The 21,289-nt window shown below is 38.0% G+C and overlaps 1 protein-coding gene across 4 annotated transcripts in view; it reads left to right on the top strand.

The window, feature by feature from the left end:
- The window catches only part of COL24A1 (collagen type XXIV alpha 1 chain), a 138,786-nt gene that overhangs the window by 16,559 nt on the left and 100,938 nt on the right, over positions 1 to 21,289 (top strand). For 3 of the 4 annotated variants that reach the window (XR_004389952.1, XM_030495241.1, XM_030495244.1), the window contains exons 4-9: positions 5,933 to 5,986; positions 9,229 to 9,282; positions 11,612 to 11,665; positions 13,794 to 13,847; positions 18,110 to 18,154; positions 20,361 to 20,414. Coding sequence is in view for 3 of the 4 variants with exons in the window: in XM_030495241.1 (XP_030351101.1) it covers positions 5,933 to 5,986; positions 9,229 to 9,282; positions 11,612 to 11,665; positions 13,794 to 13,847; positions 18,110 to 18,154; positions 20,361 to 20,414 (315 nt within the window). In the remaining variant the exon portion in view is untranslated. The remainder of the gene's footprint in view (positions 1 to 5,932; positions 5,987 to 9,228; positions 9,283 to 11,611; positions 11,666 to 13,793; positions 13,848 to 18,109; positions 18,155 to 20,360; positions 20,415 to 21,289) is intronic. The other variant, XM_030495242.1, reaches the window with a different exon arrangement.

Genomic DNA, 21,289 nt, shown 5'->3' with positions numbered 1-21,289 from the left:
CTTCATTTTAGCTTTTAATAATCTACCAGAACTCATTCTTGCCTTGTATAACTAAGCCCCTTGTATTCCATGATCCCACAGCTGTGGAATTCACCCACCACTGCAAAGCAGTGCTCCAGAATTCAGGCTTTCATTTATGGATGGCATATGGAAAAAGGCACCTATTTCTTTAAAACTATTAAGACACTGATTAAAATTCTAGCAGTTGCAATGACCAAAATTCCTTACAAAAATATAAAGTGAATTTGAAGTAGAACAGTGTAGTCTCCTGAACCACTAGTTTAGAAGGAAAGCTGCTCCATTCATCTGATGAGCCACTCCTTTTTGTGTTGCGGAGGGTTTTGGCACTGTATAAAAGAAAATAAATCTGGTGTGTATTTTTAACTGTTTAACTTTCAAATAGATATTCTTCATTGCATAAGTCCTAAAGCATCTTGCAATAACATGATATATAATCCCACACTGGTAGAGGGAGGGATTGATGTGAGCTGAAGAGTTGATTTAGGTTACTTGCTAGTAGGTAATTGCATCTGCAGGCCTATCTGCACAGGTCTTGGCTTCACTTGAGAAGTGAGCTAAGGCCTACAAGAAGCTGGAAAGGGACTTTGTGCAAATGTAGGGATAGGACAGGAGTAATGGCTTTAAAGAGGGTAGATTTAGATATGGTAGAAGGAAGAAATTCTTCCCTGTGAGGGTGGTGAGGCACTGTCACAGGTTACCTAGAGAAGCTGTGGCTGCCCCATCCCTGGCAGTGTTCAAGGCCAGGTTGGACAGAGCATTGGGCATCACGGTCTAGTGGAGGGCATCCCTGCCCGTGGCAGGGGGTTGGAACTGGATGAGCTTTAAGATCCCTTCCAACCCAAACCATTCTGTGATTCTATGAATTAGTTTCCTCTATTGGAAAAGCTTTCTGGATTATGAAATTGGCCAGGAAGAGAAAATAGTAGAAGACCAGATGGTGGTGTACTTTAGGCTATAAAGTTGGTAGGGAGAGGCAGTCTGGAGATACTGCCAGGAGGAATTGGAAATGTGATCCATGCATTAGGCAGAATTGAGTCCTGGGCGAGATGCTCTTATTCCAACCAAGAGGTTTGAGAGTGAGAACCTTGAGAAAGGGCAGTTCACAGATTCTAAATGTGCTAAATAAAAAAAGCAGTAACAGTAGTGTCACCTACCCTTTCACTCTTAGCTTACTTCGCTTATTTTACTCTTAGCTACCCTGTTACACTTCAGCTTATTTCACTCTTAGCTTATTTCTCAGTTGAACAAAATTGCTTGCTGAGGCTCTCCCGTGCCACAGGGGATTTATTGGGCAGTTGATCACTTTCATGTATTTTAGCTCTGCAGATAACCTTCACATTTCCCTGCCCAGCCACAGAAATCTATCTCAATATTTGCTGATTCAGATAAAAGCTTAAGATTGTCGCTGTCTTATTTTTAGTAGCAAAAAGACAATGTTAGTCTTAAATATTTAAACATTTCATTTAATTCACCTGAAATTGATGCAGTTTCCCTCTCTTCTGCACAACACTATTGGAAAGCTTTAATCCATAACCAAATCCATATGTATATATATTCCTCTGATGTTGATGACATTGCTTTGGCTGTCATAGGAATTCTTCACAAAGAAAGGGAAAGACTTCTACAGCTATAAAGAAAGGAGGTTTATCATACACAAGTGACTGCCTGCTCTAGGGTGTTTGGAAAGATAAGCTTGTCAGGGATTTTTTTATCATTTCCAGTCAAATGCAGATGAAGCAAGAAGGAGAAATAGATGGACATTAATTATTTGGTAGGATCCTTGTTGCTCAAAAATTAATATCTGTATGAAGTAATATGCTTTAAAAAGGTAGACAAAGCATGCTAGGAGTAGGCAGAAGAATTCTGAGTGACAGAACCAGAATTCCAGATGGTCTAAAACCGATGGGATGAAACAGTGCAATAGTAAAGAAATTAAAAGTACAAAGAGAGGGTAGAGGCGATTGGCTAGGTAGTCAGATGAGTGTAATAAAGTAATGTTACGGTGCACTAGAGAATAAATGCATCTTATGCCTAATGCATTACCAAAAGTGGTGAGTATCAGGGACAGGCTGTTTTTCTGCTGATCTGGGTATGCTGAGGCTGGACTTCGGAGAAGTGTCCTCAGTTTTGGATGTTGAGCTATAAGGATGTAGACAGACTGGAAAGATTTCAGAAGGTTGCAGTAATGGTGGTACCGTTACAGAAAATAGGATTCTGAGCAAAGGTTAAAACAAAAGTGTGTTTAGTAATGAAAGTGAGAGACAAAATAGTTCTGCAAAGGGCAAGTGAATAAAGATACTTTTTTTTGCCTGTTCACAGAAAGTATGGCAATACAGAGTAGGAAATTTTAAGTGGGACGTAAGGAAAACATAGCTAATCAGAGTAATACCTGAGCAGTAGAACAAATGATACTATCAGTGTTAGAAATAGACTTTCCATTCATGGAGAGGTGTTTAAGAGGTTTGGAGCCTGGTGTTTCTGTTTACTTACCTGCTGTCTTTCAGGTGTTTGGTGATGATGTGCAGAAAGGTTCATGGAGTTTTTGTTTTGCTGAAGGACCCCCTGCCTTAGTGTATGGTGGATCAAGCATTAAACTTGTATGTTTCTTAAATTTAATCTTTTTTAAAAAAGTGTTCGAGGTGAGCTGAGGTTGAGTGATTGGGGTGTAGTCAAATGCCTTTTAAAGAGAGACTTTACAGTTTGTCAATAGAAACTTCAGTGAATATGAGTTAGGTATTGAATGGCAACAGGATCAGCGTATGTTAGTGCAGAAGTGTTTAATGCAGAATTTACTGCTTTGCATCTGAAATCTTAGGGGCTTGTTATATATAAATGAAATGCTTCTTATTATTGCTGGCAAGTAGGGCAAGTTTAAAACACATGCGTTCATAGAAAGACTTCAGTATCCTAGAAAACGTCTGTGAAAGTTCACCATTACATTCATCGCAATGACCATTTGAAAGGTAGTGAAAGTTTCTGGAAGAGTAGCATCTACTTTTATTATTTCAGGATTAAGCCATGATTATTTGGAACTCAAGCTTCTCCTCTCAATAGCTAAATGAAATTTTTACTATTCCTAAGGACAGTAAGTTGTACTTATCTTAGGGTACAACTTACTGTTTTGAGCGAACTGATCTTATTAAATAAATGAATTTTAAATTTGCGTCAGTAGTACTTAAACAAAGTCACGATTTTTTTTGTTGGTTAAAATGTCAAATGCAAAAAACCACATTAACCTTTTTAATTGCTTCAGGTTTGTTGAATTACTGTTTTCAGTAGCTGGAGGAAAAGCTACTCAAACAAATGACTAATTCCTTGGTTTAAAATGTTGACTTCTGTGGCTTACATAGATGCCTAAAAGGTGTAAATAGCTTCCTAGCTGGTATGAAAACAGCTGTGCTGATTTGAAGTTGCAGTTGCTTTCACAGGTTGAAGTAGTACATAGGATGGAGTAACTTCTTACAGCTAGTCAGAAAAGCACTTCCAGGAAGGTTCATGAGTGCTCTACTAAGTCTGCAGTCAGCAGAGATGTTGCTTCAGTTGCAGGTAGTCAGAGATTAAGGAGTAACATGCTCTAGTTAAGGAGAGTCCTTTAATCAAACAGCTGAATTGCTGGTGCTAATTGCTTGTTATTGTTGACCAGACATTTCATCTACAATGGTAGGCTTTGTTTCAGGGAGTCTTGAGAAAGCATTATTAAGGTTTGGCTGCATAATTCAAAATAAATTTTACTGCTGCTTTTAGGGGTTGCTGAGAGCTTCATTGTGATTAGGTTTTCTTGGTTTTGTGTTTTTTAGATGGAGATAATTAATTATGGATTGGTGCGAGCAAAATGAAGCAGGGGTTGGGTGTTAATTTAAAAAAAAAAGTCACATAGGGATCCTAAGAAATACTCATTAAGATTTCTATTAGGAAAATGGTGGGCTTTGGCTATTTAATGTATTCTTAAGGATATGCGGAACGCGTGTAAGGATCTGGAACAACTTTGTACTGCAAATCACAAAAGAATGCACACTAGTTGCAACTGTTCTACTTAATTAAAAATATAATATGTTTCCCTTTGTAGTCCCAAGATAATTTTCTAATCAAAGGGCATCTCTTAACTTACAATATGAGAGGACATGCTAGGAAGCATGCTACTTCAGCAGTGGCAGGGTGGGAGCTCTCTGTGCCATTTCAGGTAGGCTTTTGGGCCTGGACAAGAATGCAGGTCAGGAGCTTTCCGTGTGTCTGTCTGCTACTTTTTAGTAAACACAGGGTCTTATTACTTTAGAAAAATATGAGGATGCTAGTCAGCATATGAAGTCAGGGTGAATAGCAAACCTCCTATGTTAGAAGTATGACATGTTATGGTTTGACCTAAAGACCAGGACTGTTGCACAGATTTGTCTCTTCAAAATTACACAGAAAGGGAAATGCAGAGTATGGGTTTCAGCATGACTTAATGTAGAATTTATGGATGTACAAATATTCCCAATTGTAAACAGGCAGTTGTACTACAATTAGACTCCTAAGATTATTATGATTAATTAAAGAGGAAAATATTTGGGGTTTTTTGCCTTCCTCAGAATAACAGTATTCTTCCCGGAATTGTCCAGGGTAGTCTATAATTTGGCCAAATAAATGTCATTAGCTTGACAATGCCTGAAGTTCATAATCAGCACTGTCTTCCCTGCCAGTGCCATTACCTTTCCAACGTAAAAGAAATATAACTTCCACAAAACTTTAGGTTTTTAAAATGCAACTGTTGTCATAATAAAATGATTGATTGGTTGCTAATAAAACCCCAAAGGGTGTTTGTCTTTTTTTTCCCTTTCTCTCTCTCTCTCTATTTTCCCAACCCTCCTTCTTTTGCAAAGCCTGCAAGTTGGCCATTTCAGCCACCAGAACAGCCTCAGCTGAGAGGCTGTTATGTATACAGAACACAGGAGGGCTAGAAAGCCTGGGTGAAAAAGGAAGTTGAATCCCTTTGTGCTATCATCGATTGACCTCCTTCATGAGGTCTGGCTTTCTTAATGCCCATCTTCCCTTGCAGTGTGAGTACTTGGTTTCTATTGAAGCTGAAACTTGCCATGCTGGCATTTGGATGGAAGTTGAATTCACCCTGAATAATAGCCCATGCTTCCTTAGGACTCAAGTGTGATAGATGAAATATAACACAAATTAGTGCATATGTTAATCTAGAGCTCTCATTAGTGTTTGAGTACAATGAAGTAGATCCTGGGATTTTCAATGTGAACAGAAAAGGAAAGGTCAAAATAACTAGATACACATAGGGTGATACACTATCTAATATAGTGACTAAGAATCTAATTTATTTGCAAAAGATGCATCTGGTTATACACTAGCATTTAAAAAAAAAACCCTGCATTATCATGAAAGAGAATTATATTCGTTATATACAAAGGCAGACATGCTACCAGTTATTCTTATCTGAAGCTTTTAATAGGAAACTGAACAATCATTTGTCTACATTTATTTTCTTCTATTTCATGTCTGTCTTTTCTGAGAGGTGGTGTCTAATTTTTTTCAGTTACTCCTGACTTTTCTAAAATATGTTTGGCATGCCAGCATGCTTATTGAAAAGGCTTAATTATTCTCCTTGTTTTGAAAAACACTGCACTTGTTTCTAATCCTAGAACTGATCTGGTCTTTCTTTAGTAACTTTCACTTAAGTGTATTTGTATTATTGTTAGCTCCAGTTCCTCTGACATAAGATACTTTCTAAACAGAAATCTGATTTAGAGCCAGATTAAAACCACACATGCTTGGAGTTTGGGAATTGGTTTTCAACTTGAGAAGGTCTGCATGAACAGAAAGTCATCAGTTAGAAGAGCTGGTCTGATTCAGACTTGTGATACTGTCCTTGTGTCGGGTTTTGGCCTCAATTGTTTTGATTTTCTATCACCAGGGTCCTCCAGGTCCTCCAGGTTTACCTGGTACATCGGGAAAGAGAGGTCCTCGGGTGAGTAAGATGGATATGTTCTTCTGTAGCTCTAGGCAGTTCACCAGTAATCGAACTGGAGTTTGCATCGCTTTGTTTTTCTCAGTTTTATTCATATATTTGATTATGAAAGTGTATTATTCTGAACATTTGGCTTATAGATCAAAGTAAGGCAGAGCAAACAGTTTTTCTGCTGTGAGCCTCCAGCATAGCTAATTCCATGTATGGGTGCGTACACACAGCGTTGTTACATTTGTACCTAATTTCTGCTGCTCACAATATTAACTTTTAGTTTTTCCATGCTGTTGCCATCTAAGGTCATGTTCATGTGTTTTGGGAATGAAGGGGAGTGAGCAATGCATTCCATGGCCACAGACGAGCGGGTGGTGGATGCAAAATTAACCACTGCAAGATAGATGGAGGGAAAAAAGCCGCTCACAAAAGATTTGGTTTAGTCTCTTGTGTTACAGCAGCTTGGTGAAAGGGGTGATAATATCTGGGTACGTTGGCCAAGAAATGAGCTGCAGTAGCAAACATGGATTTATTTTGTGTGACACCCCAACATGAGCAGGGACAGCAGCCATGCCTTGTGCCAGGAGACAGAGCACAGGCTTTGCTGCAGTGAGCAGAAACCTGCGCCCCAGCTGCCAATAGTGTGGAAGAAGCCTGTGGAACTGCCCTGTTGACGGGGCAAAAGAGGTAAACCTGTGTTTGTGCAATTGGGTACCAAAAAACCTACATAAATGCTTGAGGAGTCCCTGAGGTTGTGGTTGATTTTGGAGTTTCTAGGGGAAGAGCAGCTGGAGGTAACAGCTAAGGATTTGTTGTGTAGGTGGTGTCGGGCCCATAGTGCTTGGAGATTTAAGCAGTTGTCACTGGAGTGCACTCATCTAGGCAAATCGCAAGTGGGAGATAAGGGAGTAGTTCATATGAAGGCTCAGCAGACGTGTAGGAGTAGCTTTGACTCAGCCTTTGAGGAACATATAAACAAGCTGCTGTTCAATAGTGTGTTGAACATCCTGTACTTTGCTGGCTTTCAAAACCTGCCCTGAGTGGGTAGGAAAATGCACTGGTCAAAGGGGCCGAAAACCAAACTGATTCTTTAGAGCAGTTGGAGGGAAGGGAGGGGATAATACGAGACATTTAGAAGTATAAAATGAAAAGCATTATTTCACATATCTTCCTGACTTCTTGGATCCTTTTTTCAAATTATACTTCTGTGTAAGAGCTGACAATTCTTACAGCTCAGTTTCTTGTGTTGAGGGTACGTCTGGCATCAGAGGCAGGATCCCACATACCCAAGTAGTTCCTCATGATTGGGAAGCTGTCTTTGGTGTAGAGGAGGCTGCCCAAATGTTTAAAGCCATGCTTGTTGGTGAGATCTCTCTTACTCAGTTGTTTCTTTGAGTGGATTTGTTTGTTTGTGGTGGTGTTTTAGTTTGGGGTTTTTTTAGGTCTTTTTTTACAGGTATAGCATACTTCAGAGCACAGTGCTCTACTGTGTGACTCTTCTGGATTAATTATGGAGTAGGATATGCTTTCAAATGTGAAGAGGCAGCTTACAGTAGGGTGCCTGGAAGAGTATGGAAATGGCCAGTAGTTCTGAGTTTAAAATACATTTTTATATTGACTCAAGAAAGTCTATGGAACTTTTTGATCAGAGAAATAAATGGTTTTGAAATGTGAGTGCAAATCAGATTGTACAACACTGATAAATTCAAGCAAGTACAGTTAATGAAGATACATGGTATGATAGAGGAGTTTTTGAGCCAAAAAGCACGTAGAACCTTGTTGATGCAAAGTTCATGTCCATATCTACCGGTCTGCCCTGTGACTGCTGCCTTCCTTCACATGAGCTGCCATTAGTGATCCTGAAATTTGACTCAAGGCGTTGAAGGGAAGCAGCAGAGTGCAGAGCCACATTGCCTGGGACACCTTCAGGGTTTCTTGGGTGTGTGTCCAGACCTGATCCTGATAGAGATTCACATGGATTGGATACTTCGGGTGTAGTGTCAAGGGTAGAGAAGTCCACATCTGACAGTTAAGTTTTACTGTGTGTCTTGGCTTGTTTTGAGTTTCTCAATGAAATTTCAGCAATCTCAGAATTAGTCAGTAATGAGATGATATTTCCCGATACCTCTAATTTCACCTCATTTTCACCTCTGTTGCAGCTGTGCAACAGCTGTGTTGCAGCACTGTGCTCCAAGATAGTAACATTGCAAGCAGCAGAAGCTAGGAGCCACTTCAGCATTGCAGCTACCTTTGTACTTCCTATTTGTTTCCTTTTCCTAAATCCCTGAGAGTGCCTCCAAAATCACCAGTGTGCAAATTAATCTGTCAAACAGCACATGGGATTAGCGTTTCTGTGGAGTTATGTCAGCATTATCATTAGTGAAAGGAAGCACTTAACAGATACAGCTATCAGTGTTACTGCAAGGTATAACTAACTGGTGAATTCAGTCTCATTTGATGGAAAGACATGCACTGAGTTTATCTGTTGTTAGAACACTGAATATACGAGAAAGCTGCTGCTTATTATTTTTGGTATTTGGATTAATTGAGTGGAATTTTTGCCTTGGTGAATTCAATAAAAGTGTTGTTGCTGACTTTCCAGGGATAGGTTTTCGCCAGTTTGGTCCTTCAGTGTTTGGAAGACGAATAGCTGCTGACAGCCGTTACTCCCTAATGTGCAATTTGTCAAGGAGTGAGGATTGCTAAGTGTATTGCAGGAACAGACACTTATCCTGGAAGGCATAGATAGTCGTGCTAGCCTGATCTGTTTCTGGAATGGTTTAAATCCAACTCTTTTAGTAGCAAGGCCATTTTTGACACTGGCTGAGGGAGAACCAGGTTGGTGATTTGTTTAGAGAAAGTGGAATACGCTGCTTTGAGTCATCTTTTAAGTCACTGAGACCTGATCCACTTCCTTCTCTTGCAGTGTATAGCTGGGTACCTCAGAATGTGATTTTTCTGATTTTATCCTGTGTCTCCGAGTTTTGTAGCTGGAGAGCAACGCTGTGGTGACTGTGTGCCAAATACCTGTTAAGAATTATTTGGGAAGACAATAGAAACTGAGATTTTAAAAGAAAGGGAAGTACTCAACTTTTAATTTTTTAGGAAGATTTTCTTGAGAATCCTTTGAAAATCCTAACCAGTACTTCTAAAAGCAACAATGATGCAGTAAATGATTCTCTGCAAACTGTTCACGCTTGTTCAGCGGAGTACTGAATAATCCCACTCCTGCTTGCTTGTTTGTTTTACAGGGTATTCCAGGACAACATGGTAATCCAGGTTTGCCAGGATTGCCAGGTCCAAAGGTGAGTTAATATTTATCCATGTTGTCATGTAAATAAATGAACTTCTTAATTACTTTTTGGAAGCTCCAGATCTGTTTCCTATAATAGAAGCAATTGGCCTTCTTTGGTTTATAGATGGAGACTGTTAGTATAAATATATTTTAATTAAATCAATGAAATTGAACCTCAAATCAAAACAAAATAGCAGTTTATTCAGGGTGGGGAAACCCCTCTGTGTGCAGAATGATGACTTGGAAACTGTTATCTATGGCAGTAGTCTGTACTTCCCGAAAGAGTTCCTGTAAATCAGCTCGGCCTGTTTGATAAACTTGAATTTAAGTAGAATAAACATTTAATTGCTGTAAACTTTTGCATTGCCTTTTTTTTTTTTTTTCTTTTTGTGATGGGAAGAAAAATAGACTTTTGTTGTCTATAAATAATCTTCTTTTTCTGTCAATGCCCAGCCTTTGGTGTTTAAATATTCTAATATTTCTGACATTGTCACTTCATTAATATATTAGAATAATTTTCTGAAGATTTATGGGTGTGATATTTAAAACTAAAGGCAAAATACTAGAGTGGAAGCTCAAATAAAACTCTTCCAATTTGTGTAACATAGGCCCTTTAAATGGACTTGACAGATTTGTGCAGTTGGAGAATGCCTTCAACTCATATTTAGTTTGAACAATTTGATAGATATGTTAGGAAAAAAACAGCATCAACCATGATTTTAGTATGATTCCTAATTGCAGGAATCTGACCTGTCATGACAGGTGTTAAAAACTGCTTGAGGACATAAAAAGAATTTTCATTTCAGTGTCAAACACTGTAGAACTAAGTCACCCTACTTTCTGTGCATGCTTTTGTTATTATCTAGTTCTATAAGAACAGTTAAACTTCAAGATTCATAATTAATTTTTACTATATTTACGCCAGCTGTGTAATAGAATACATTGCTGGGAAAAGAATTTTAACCAATTACTCCTACAACTTATTACGTATTTTCTCCTCCACTGGATCATAATTCCAGTCAGTTCTGTAGCTGTCTCCATGATTTTAAGAATAGAAGGAACTGTATGTGTGTGCTTGTACCTATATTTTATATATTTATAAAAGATATATATGTATATATTACTAGGTGCTTAGTGATCGCTTTCATTTCTGTTAGACTGTAAATTATCCTTTCAATACTCTGAAATATTGAAATATCCTTTCAATACTCTGTAAATTATCCTTTCAATATTCTGAAACACTTTAAATAAAAAATTAGTTAGGTACTAACCAGTTTTTGACGATGAAGATCCAGTTGATCCACACCAACTGCGTAAGCTGAAATGAAACATATTTCTGTTTAATCTTAAAACATTGCACACAAGTTGCAACAATTTTTTGGCAGTAATTTAATGCAGAATTTTATTCTGACGTTGAGTTGCATGCGTTTTTCCCTCCTGTACTGAACCATCACTTACGGACTTGCTTTTGAAGCATGGAACAACATTCGCTAATGCCCTTATACTATAGTATCCAGCCCTGAGCATATGCGAGTAGTTCCAACTGATAGCTAATGTCCTTGGCATTTAACTCCTGATAAACAGTGGGTGTTTTTAAAGTAATTAAAAAGTATTCGTGAGGGTTGGCTGTATTCCTGGTTTTCTGAAAAGTGGATTGGTTGAGAAAAATCTAGTTTGTGGATTCTGGCACTGTTATGACTACACTATAATGTTACATAGATTAAATAATGAAGTGCTTTATATCCTCACATCTTGACCTGTGGTGACGTGTTGTTAATCCACAGCTGAAGGCCATGCATAACAATGGCTGGGCTTTTTTTTAGATTAAAAATAATGAAGAGGAACTGTAGCAATAGGACACGGGGTAATGGGTTAAAACTTAAACAGAGGAGATTAAGGTTAGATATAAGGCAGAAGTTCTTCCCTGTGAGGGTGGTGAGGCATTGGCACAGGTTGCCCAGAGAAGCTGTGGCTGCCCCATCCCTGGCAGTGTTCAAGGCCAGGTTGGATGGGGCTTGGAGCAACTTGCTCTACTGGAAGGTGTCCCTGCCTGTGGCAAGGGGTTGGAACTAGATGAGCTTTAAGCTCCCTTCCATTTCTCACCATTCTACGATTATGAAATTTGCAAAATGTAAATCACATTTTAATGTAAACTGACACTATTATATTTTGTTGTTCTCTGTTGAAAAAGTTATGAGACAAAAATCTGTAATAACAAGTGCATTTTATATGAACATTCCCCCTCCTTTTGCTATAATGGTTGAAAATACTTGTTTTGCATATATTATTCAAAACTATCTTCCCTGATAATATTAATGTGCTTAATTTCTCTGCAACAGGGCCCTAAAGGAGACCCAGGATTCTCACCAGGGCAGGCGAAACGTGGAGAAAAGGTAATATTTTCTTAATTATAGAGAAATATTTTGTCTGTCCTTTTGTTGAAGTCTTGCTTAATGTTCAGGCAAGTTGTAACAGCACAATACTTTATATTTACTGTGATACTGGTGTATTTTGACAATTATGTGAGGCTCACCAATGCAGACACAGGTAATGTAATGAACCAAAGAAAATAAAAAACTATATTCAAAGCTGAAACTTAAATTATATATTTGATTTCACTTGTAAAAATAAAAGAAAGAAATTTAAAAGGAAGTACTTTTAGAACAGTGTAATTAAATTCAGTTCACACTACCATAACATAGTGTAGATTCCAGTTTTCCTTAGTACCTTGCATTAGTTCAGTTGTTTAAGACGAAATTTGGTGACAAGTGCACACATTGCATGCTTTGTTGTATTTAACCACCTTTTTAACAGACTCTTGATGCTAAGATTTGTCCTTTCGCTTCAGAGGCTTATCCTGCTAGTTCTTCCTCAGCTGCTTTAGCCAAACTAGTGTTTGCTCTCTCTGCCAAAAATATTTGAGTATAAATATTTAAAATGGTTCTTCATGGAACTTGTGGGCTTGAAAGCTTGTGACTTTCCTTTTTCTACTGACTATGATAATGAATTTATAGTGACTTATAAAGACCTTATAATGAATTTAATAATACCAAAAATGTATTTGCATGTTTTCATTCTAGTGTGTTACCTATACTGTATCTTTTAGAATAGCTTCTATTTATGCTAGTTTTTATTAAGAGCATTTGCTAGTAGTTCAGTTGTGGAATGTTTGTGCTAAGTAGAAAACACTGTAGGGAGTTGAGGACCACCCTTCATAATGAAGCAAGCATTAGCAAATATTTTTGTTTACTAGCTACTGATGTACATATAGTCAATTATTTGTTTTTAATGCATACGTTTTGTCAAACCCTAAAATTCACAAATATGTTTTTGATGTTAAAGAGCTGCCGAGCAGAATTCAGAAATGTGTCTGTTGATATACTGATAAGAAAATGAAGTGCAGCTTTAGTAGAACTAGAAACGTTATTTTAATCTAGCCAGCTTTTGCTTTTGGCAATCTAATCATAGTGTTGGGAGCACTGTGTGTCTAAATGAAACTCAAGCTATATTCTTTGGCATAAGCCCAAGCTGCCATAGAACAGTCTAAAGCCCACCCATGTATATGTATGACCTACACCTAAGTACATATAGGATGCATCTATAATCAAAAAACTATGGGATTGATATGCATTTTTACAGTTCTCACGATTTTAGGTTCTTAATTTTTCATGCAAGTCAAATTTGCTCACCCTGAGAAGTGGACTTGAATTTACTTTGATGATAACTCACTTCCGGGATCTGTCCCTTGACTCACTGAATTTGAATTTGGGCACTAATCCTGAAAGAGTCTCTTCATTGTCAGTCCTGAGCAAGGAAAAAAGAACCGAAACAACCTTCTCTTCTCCTGCGCCTGCAACAACCAGATAAAAATGTATCTTTTTGCATTTCCCTAGCATTCTAGATGCTCTAATTCTTACTCATACCATCACATAATTGCAGAGCTTAAAGAACTTGAATGAGAATAGCCATATACCACCATAAGCCATATGCCAGCATAACACCTTTGTCTATATGCATCTTTTATGTTGTCTTTTACACAGAATAGATTTACACCATGTTTTAGGCAGTATATAACAGTGGTCTGATTTCTGGTTGAGGATTGTTGGCATAACAGTAACACGAACAATAAACAGTAATAGTTATATACCTATATTTATTTGAGGTGAAACCACTCACTTCTGAGGAAGGGGTTACTTCAAGAATTGTGTAGCTTCTTCACTTCCATTTATGTTGGCTACAAGTAAATGTGAGACTGTGACCTAAGTCTATTCCAGCCATGATTTGGCCATGTTGTATGATGCCGGAGCATGCACCTTGCACCAGGTGGTTGCAGTTGAGGAACTGTTGTCTTTTCAATTTTCTTCCTCAAAAAAAAAAAAAAAAAAAAAAAAAGCCTGATCAAACAACATTAGCTGTTACTTCATACCAAATGTCCAAGAATGCAGAGAAGATATGAAGCCCTACATGTTTATGGTGTCATGTTCCAGTGAGACATGATTCTGGATGTTTGTTGTTGTACAGGGTGATCCAGGCCCCATAGGCTTTCCAGGCCCACCTGGGATCAAAGGCCAGAAGGTAAGGTTCTGTTTCCAGTATTGTGTAACCCTCCGTGGTTTAAATCAATGGCCATCAGATGGTGTTGCAAGTGTAACAGAAGAACATGGAGAACAGATATTGCAGCAGAAATTTGAAGTAGTACATAACACTAAAGGCAGTTGTAAACTGTTCATCAGAAGGATGGAATGAATTGTTAGAAAGGGAGGTCCTGGTATTTTTTGCCTTAATTTTTGACACAGGGAAGGAATACTAATTAAATGCTTGTCTGCTATTGAAATGAAAGAAAAATGGCCCTACAACAAAATTTATATTGTGTTACATTTTAAGATGGCTTCATTCAACATTGTCTTGAAGTGTATGACAATTTTTTTTATTTTAGTCTAGTCATTAATTTGTAGAATTGACCAAAACAGAGTAACAGCGTGACCAGATAAGGAGGGTATCACTGACATTAGCACCAGGAGGAGTGCTATATTTATTTTGCCCAACATGTGGCTGTCAGTTCTATGAACTGAGAAAATGTATAGCTGTGACAAGCTGTGGCAATGTATAGCATCCCCTCTGTTAAGAGTTAACCTACAAGCCTGTACGCTGATAGGTTTTATCACTGCTGAGCTTGAAACACCTTGAGATTCCCCAAATATTGTGCTTTCTTATTTCATCATGTTTATAGTTTTGCTCTGAAAACAAAGTTATTTGGTGCTTATACAAAAACATGTGTTGTGGAAGTTTGAGGCAAATGTGCATATTGTTTTCACTTCTTTTGACAAAAATGACTCTCAGAGATTTTGAAGCCCTCAGTGGAATAGAACAGCACTAGTAAACTACTGTTTTGGATTAAAATTATAAAATGATGTGTTTCTTTATAAAAAGCTGAGAATCTACAGGGGGTTTTTAGTGAGATAGCAAACCAAACATATGTTAATAATCGGGAGTCTGGGAACAGATATTGTGATTGACTTCATTTTTCATTACATGCCATGCGTTGGAGTAAGCATCCTTGGGGTTGCATATAAAATATGACATATTTCTAATGCCTGTAACACACACTATAAAAAGCCAAGTTTTGCTCAGGGTAGGTCTCCAAATTTGTTCTGGCGTAAGAACAGAAAACTGCATGTTTATGAAGTGTTTAGTGCCACGTTTCTTTTAGGCATCTTTTGAAGCAGAGAAGCAATGGTAGGAGATGGAGGGTTAGTCTGAGGAGAGTGCTGTTTCCAGAACAGTTGCGCGATCTCCTATCTGGAGCTGTCTTGACAGGACCATCTTTAAACCAGCACTCAAAACTTTCCTTCTATCAATCCAAAGACCTTACAGAATGGAAGCCCCTTTCTTCCCCCTCTCCTCAAAAAGGGCCTGCTTCACCGTACAGGCAAGTGAGTACTTGCTTGTGCTAGCCAGAAAACTGGCAGATAGATTGTCAGCCAAAGGACAGTACTCCTGGACGTTAGTTTGCCTGGGATCATGCCAATACATTAGAATGACTGTAGTACCTGTGCAATGCAGTGCCTTTTCTGGCACTTTTTGAAGACTAATATCTCTATAGCTGATGGTTGTAGCAGTAGGTATAACACTTCACCTACTGATTTTTAAAGGTTACAGAAACTTCTTGGCTCTCTAGCAAAGTTGCTGGTGGTGTGCCAGATGTATTTTAATAACAAATGCATAGAAATTCTAATAAAACACAGTGGGCACCAGTAAGATTTAAAGACTTGGCTTGAACATCTACATTTTGCTATATACAGAATTCACTCAGTCTGGGTCCCACTGTGCTAGGCATATTGTAGAAGTCAGACACTTAAATCTTGTCTGAGTCGTATTAGTTGGTGGTAAAGTTTTTTCCTCACACGCAGACCTAAGTATTCTTGCAACTTGCTGTGTTTTTGTAATGTACTTCAAGTCTGTATTGCTGTAATTGGATGCCTCAAACCTTTCTCTTCCACATTGAGCTTTGAAATCAGAGCATTAATCTTCATTAGAAATTGGGAGGTATTTTGTTTAGCAAACAAGCACATGCAAACTTGCATTCTTGTTTACTTTCATCATAGCTCAGAGTAAACTGGGTCTTATTTTATGGATCAGCTCAAGATTACAAACCCAAACTACTAAAAAACTAAGAATTTTAGGAGGATTAGTTAAGTCACAGGAAAGGAAACCCCTATGTGAAAAGTCTGTCTCTGGGGTGATACTCATTTTAGCATGGTTTAACTTCATTCGCAACCAGCATTAAGTGAGTCAGAATGAATTAAGGCCTTGTAAACTCTGAATAAGAATATGGGCATGCGACTCTAAAATATGATTTCAGAGCAGTTTTCCTCTGGCAGAAGTGAGGTGCTGTTGTGTAGAAACATGCACACCAGTAATCAGTCCTTCTTAAACTCACGGTTTGTTGCATGCCTTCTTTTGAAAATGTCCATGCAGATGTTAATCAGCTAAACTGATCCATTTTGAAAAGAAATTGTGCTAAACTTCTCTGTTGTTTCTGTGTATAGCAACATTTGCTTTCCTTTTTTCCTTGTACAGAAATAATAAACTAGTGAGAGAGCTCTTCTAGCAACACCTACTTCAGTTGATTGTTTAAGCATAGAGAGGATAAAATTCTCAAATGGATAAAACTCATGAAATACAGAGTGGGGTGGGAGTTAAAAAATATATGGCATTGAGGCGCATTCTGAAAGCTAAAGATGAGTTACTGGCGTATGCTGGCATCTTAAGTTCTGCTTTAGCAATTCAATAAAAAAATCTGATTTTAGACAAGCATTAATGTAGTAAATTGGGATATATCATATTAACTAGTTTGTTGAAGATCAGCTCCTGGCTATCTGTGTTACAGCTATTTTGTTCCACCACCCTCATGCCCACTCCAACAGCAATGCAGACCTGCTTCTTTACATACAAGATAACATATAAATTACTTAAGCTGCAGGAGAAGATTGAAGCCAGAACGCACTACAGTTTTGCAAATTGGCAGTGCGCTGTGAGTGATAGGCAAAATGAAAGGACACAAGCACTTTATTGGGTTTTGAGAAAATGAGGCCTTTGGGTTTCTTAATGAGTACATCTCTTGTGGATCATGATTCCTTAAATAGCCTGTAGTAGCAAATGTCAAATTTTGAAGCCTTGCAGATCTTGTCTTCTCTTATCTAAAATTGCCTCTCAGCAAGCAAAATTATTCCATCTTTTAATTTTGTACATGAGAATAAAATTATTTTCATGCAGAAATACTCTTGTGGTCATGCAGAAGCTTATAAAAAACTTTGGGATACCTGATCTGCTGAAATCAGTTGCAGAATTCCTTCTTATTACAGTGGGTCTCAAGTCTCTACTAATGAGTATCATCATGCCACAAGGCAGCCAGATGTTTGACATCAGCCAAGACACTCCTGCTACTCAGTCAATGTCTTTAAAGCCAATTTTAGGATAGATTTCTGTGCAGAATAGGGATTGTTTTGGTCTTTCTCTTTCAAGCTGCAGCTTTTGGAACTTACATATTCTCAGTACCTCTTTCAAGAGATGTGGAGACCAGATACTTGGCTTCTGCATCAATCATGCGACTGTTAACAGCCTCCCTTTTAGGCCAGCTTGTCTGGGTATGTTTAGTGCAAAGACATCCAAGAAGAAGGTTCCTCTTTCAAGTGTACTGGTGCAGATGTCAGGTTCCAGCTCTATTTTTAATTCTATTTTTAATTTAAGAGCTAAGAAATGCACAGGGAGTAAAGTTTGACAACTTTGTGATTTCAGCCCCATAGGGAAGAGATCTGGGATGCGGAACAGGCTATTCTCTCTATCAATATAAGTTCTGTAATGTAAGGGCTGGAGTTTGTTCTATGTTAATTTTAAAAAGAGATATCATGTATTCTGGAACGTCTGTCTGTCTTGGGAGTGTCCTAATATAGGCTGTAATGACCTTCTACTTATAACCCCTTCTCTGAACTGCCTTGTTCAGAAAGACCATCATGGCAAGGATTAGAAATGGGGAAATGCACTGTACCAAATCCAGTTCTTCAGTTTCATCAACAAGTGGCAACAGCATGCCATGTACTCATTTGTTTAAAAAAGCACAAGTCTGGAGCTGTCTTTAAACATGCTGCATTGAAGATTTCTTACTCCTTTTCTCTAACTCAGCTTTCATATCAGCTGCTAAATGTAAACTGCACTAATGCTGCAGGCAAACAAGTTAAGATAACTTTTTCTTGATAAAGGGAGTTTGGAGTAAAAAAAAAAATGTCCATTTTGTGTGTTTAATTGTATTTATCACATATCTGTTTTTCTACCTGCAGGGTCTTAAGGGTTATGTGGGACTCCAAGGGCCACGGGGTGAGCAGGTAAGCGATGAAAGCTTAGTACGTTATACTCTACAGATGAACAGTTGTGGACAGAAGAAAGCATAATCCAATATAAGTGTTCAGTATAAGCAATCAGTGTAAAGTACTGACTGCTTAAGGAAATACTTGATAGTTCTTGACCAAGAATTCAGATTATTTAGAGATCAGTGTGGTAAAAAATTGTCTAAATGAAAGGGAAAAGACCAGCTTGTTTTTCTTCAACTACCACACTGGCTTGGCGGATGTTGGTGTAACATTCTTGTTAGAGGCGCAGTTTGGAACTTCTCAAAACCTCAGCTGATTTAATGCACTTTTAAATCTCCTAGTATGTAGAAATCAAAATGGTTATTTAGTGCTTTTTCTCACTTTCATGTCAGGTGAAGAAGCAGTCTGAATGTAAATTTCGAAGATGTGCAATTGCTGATGAGCCTTGTTAGCATTAACAAGGCTCCTAATGACATAGTAAATGGAAGCATGAGTCTCCTTTTGGATGACACTGAAAGGGAGATGATGATGATAACAGATGGTAGGCACCTGAAGGAAGGTGAAAACTTATAAACATGATCCATTATTTCAGTGTTTACATGTTCACCGAATGGTGATTTTTATTCTAGGCCTACAGGCATTTTTCTGTGATGACTATAATTTAGTAGTGAGATAAAGAGAGAGCCAGTGGGAAAAAATAAGGCATTCTTAACATTAGGAGAAGAGTGTCTCCATCTATGAAGAAGTTGCAGGTGAAAACTAATCGGTTGTTACCATGGAGGGAAAAAAGCGAAGCTTACATGGAAAAGTAATTCTGCTTGTTATTCACACAGTCAAGCATGAAAGTTCCTTCGAAGGCCATTCATGGTCAAGAATGTGGAAACTGGTGATGTGCAACTGTTTGGTATCTCAGTGTTCTTTCTTACAGGCTGCTTGTAAATATTTTCGTTCATTATTATCACTTAGAAAATACTCTGATGTAACTTTTAAGAGAACACTGTGGATAAAAGAGTTTTATTTTGCACAAAGTTCTTACTGCTGGTATTTTCAGGCCTGGCTGGTGAAGGTGGTGAGTTAGAGCAGTTACTTGTCATCTGTAGCACCTACCTGTTTTGTAGATTTTAGAAGCTTGTACATTGAGGACAGACATTCCTCTGAATTTGTGAATTGTGGAACTCTTTGAACAGCTGGTAACAAAGGAAAGGTGTTAAAAGATAGGTTGAAAGTGCAGTGATTCTACTGCTTTTTTAAATTTTTTCATATACCCATATTTTGAGGTATAGCTGAGCCAAAATAGGAGACCACGGATCCTACTTCTGTGACAGAACATCTGTCAGAAGATGAATCACTACTGGTTGAAAGCAGGTGACAGAATCATCTCAATGGCAGCTCATTTAAACAAAAATATATTGCAACCCCTTTTTGCATCTGCACTTCTGAGCTTTGCGTCCTGAGTTTGCTGTTCCACCATAAATCTGCTGTGAACAGCTCAGAAAGGAAGTCTCGATCATTGCTATGTTAACACTGACGTGACAGTGGGTGGAAGGGTCAGGCTGGGCGAGTGTCCAGTTTATGGACTTTGCTTGCTTAAAATGAACTGAGCAGTGATAGGTGGAGCCTCCTGTGTCTGGGTAATGGACCTGTGGCATTTGGCACCATCTCAGAGAAGCGTATTTTTTTCGAAAATGAACAGTCATGTTAAGTAATAAACCAGCAGAAATGACTTTTGGATTTGATTAGGAGAAAAAAGATGGAGAGAAGTTCCATGCATTTGTGACTAATTCAGTGCTATAATGAACAAAAGATTTAGCTTTGTAAGGACACAAGGATTCTTTAATGAAACATATGTGTTCAAATGCTGCTAAGATCAGTGCAGTTACTTCATTATAAGGACCTGCCTCCTGTGGTCTTCCTCAATTACTCTTTATAAATAGCATCTATGTTTTTATTATGGAAATAAGTACGGAAATACTCTTGTATTTTGCAAAATCTTAGACTACTCTTCTTGTAATGCTTTTTAAAGAATATGTAACTGAAATTGATGGAGTTACTTATGTATGATGAGTACATTGCAGGGTATTGCTGTGTAGCTGCTCTAAAAGCAATTTTTCCATGAGCTTAAGCTGTGTCATATGACTAGGTGCTAAAAGAGAAATGCTAAAGCCTAAAACAAACTCCAAAACGCCTTTTCCCCCCCCCCCCCACCTCTTTTTCCCCTTAGGGAATCCCAGGAATGGCTGGCAACGTCGGGGTCGTTGGTTACCCTGGCAGGCAGGTGCAGTAACTATACTAATCTCTTTGCAGTTTTGGGGGTGGTCGTCTTTGTTCTTCTCAAAAGTACCATATCTAACTCTGTTGGAACTACTAATAGTATAAATATATTTGTTTACATCCTGTCATTTATCCTTGAAACAAACCTCTTTCACAGGTAGTGCCGTCTAGGTAATGTTGAATCTTATGGCTTTTAAACTTGGATGGGTTAGATACAGCAAAGCTGTACCCTTCTGGAATACATAAATGACATTACCAAAGTACTGAATGTCTGAGAACTTTACGCTCCTTCATAAACCTCATATGGTTCTATGTGTTTTGTCTACATATTTTAAGTCCAGAAGCAATAGGAAACTACCTGTTGTAATGTATTTCCTCCTGATTTTCATCCGTATATTTACCTCACTGCTGAAATTATTTCTTCAGCCCTTTAGGCAAACAGAACATTAAAGGATTTTTTTCTTCCCCCCCACCCCATTGAGATATGTGAGAAGGAGAATCACTAAAGACAGAAAGCAGCTTTCTATAAATACAAAGCACTTACATAAATACTGTTTTTTTTTTTGTTTTTTTTTTTTTTTTTTTTTTTAGTTTACATGTAGGCTGACAGATACCTCACTCCAGTAATACAAATAAGATGTAAAGTAGAAATAATCATTGCTTTCCCCATATATTAGCCAAATTCAGCAATTGACTTTGTGGTTTTGTGTCTGCTTAAAGGGTGAATTTGACCAATATTCAGTGTTTTATTGGGTAAGGTTTGTAATGGCAATATATTTTAAAATTCCATTACAGTGTTTTATATAGTAATAGATGATAACATGTTTGTGTTGAATCCTATAAAATGTTTAGAGCATTTGGACTACATATGCTATTCTG

Source organism: Strigops habroptila, chromosome 8, assembly GCF_004027225.2.
Source record: "Strigops habroptila isolate Jane chromosome 8, bStrHab1.2.pri, whole genome shotgun sequence".
Lineage (NCBI taxonomy): Eukaryota > Metazoa > Chordata > Aves > Psittaciformes > Psittacidae > Strigops > Strigops habroptila.
This window is presented reverse-complemented; position numbering and strand designations above follow the sequence as displayed.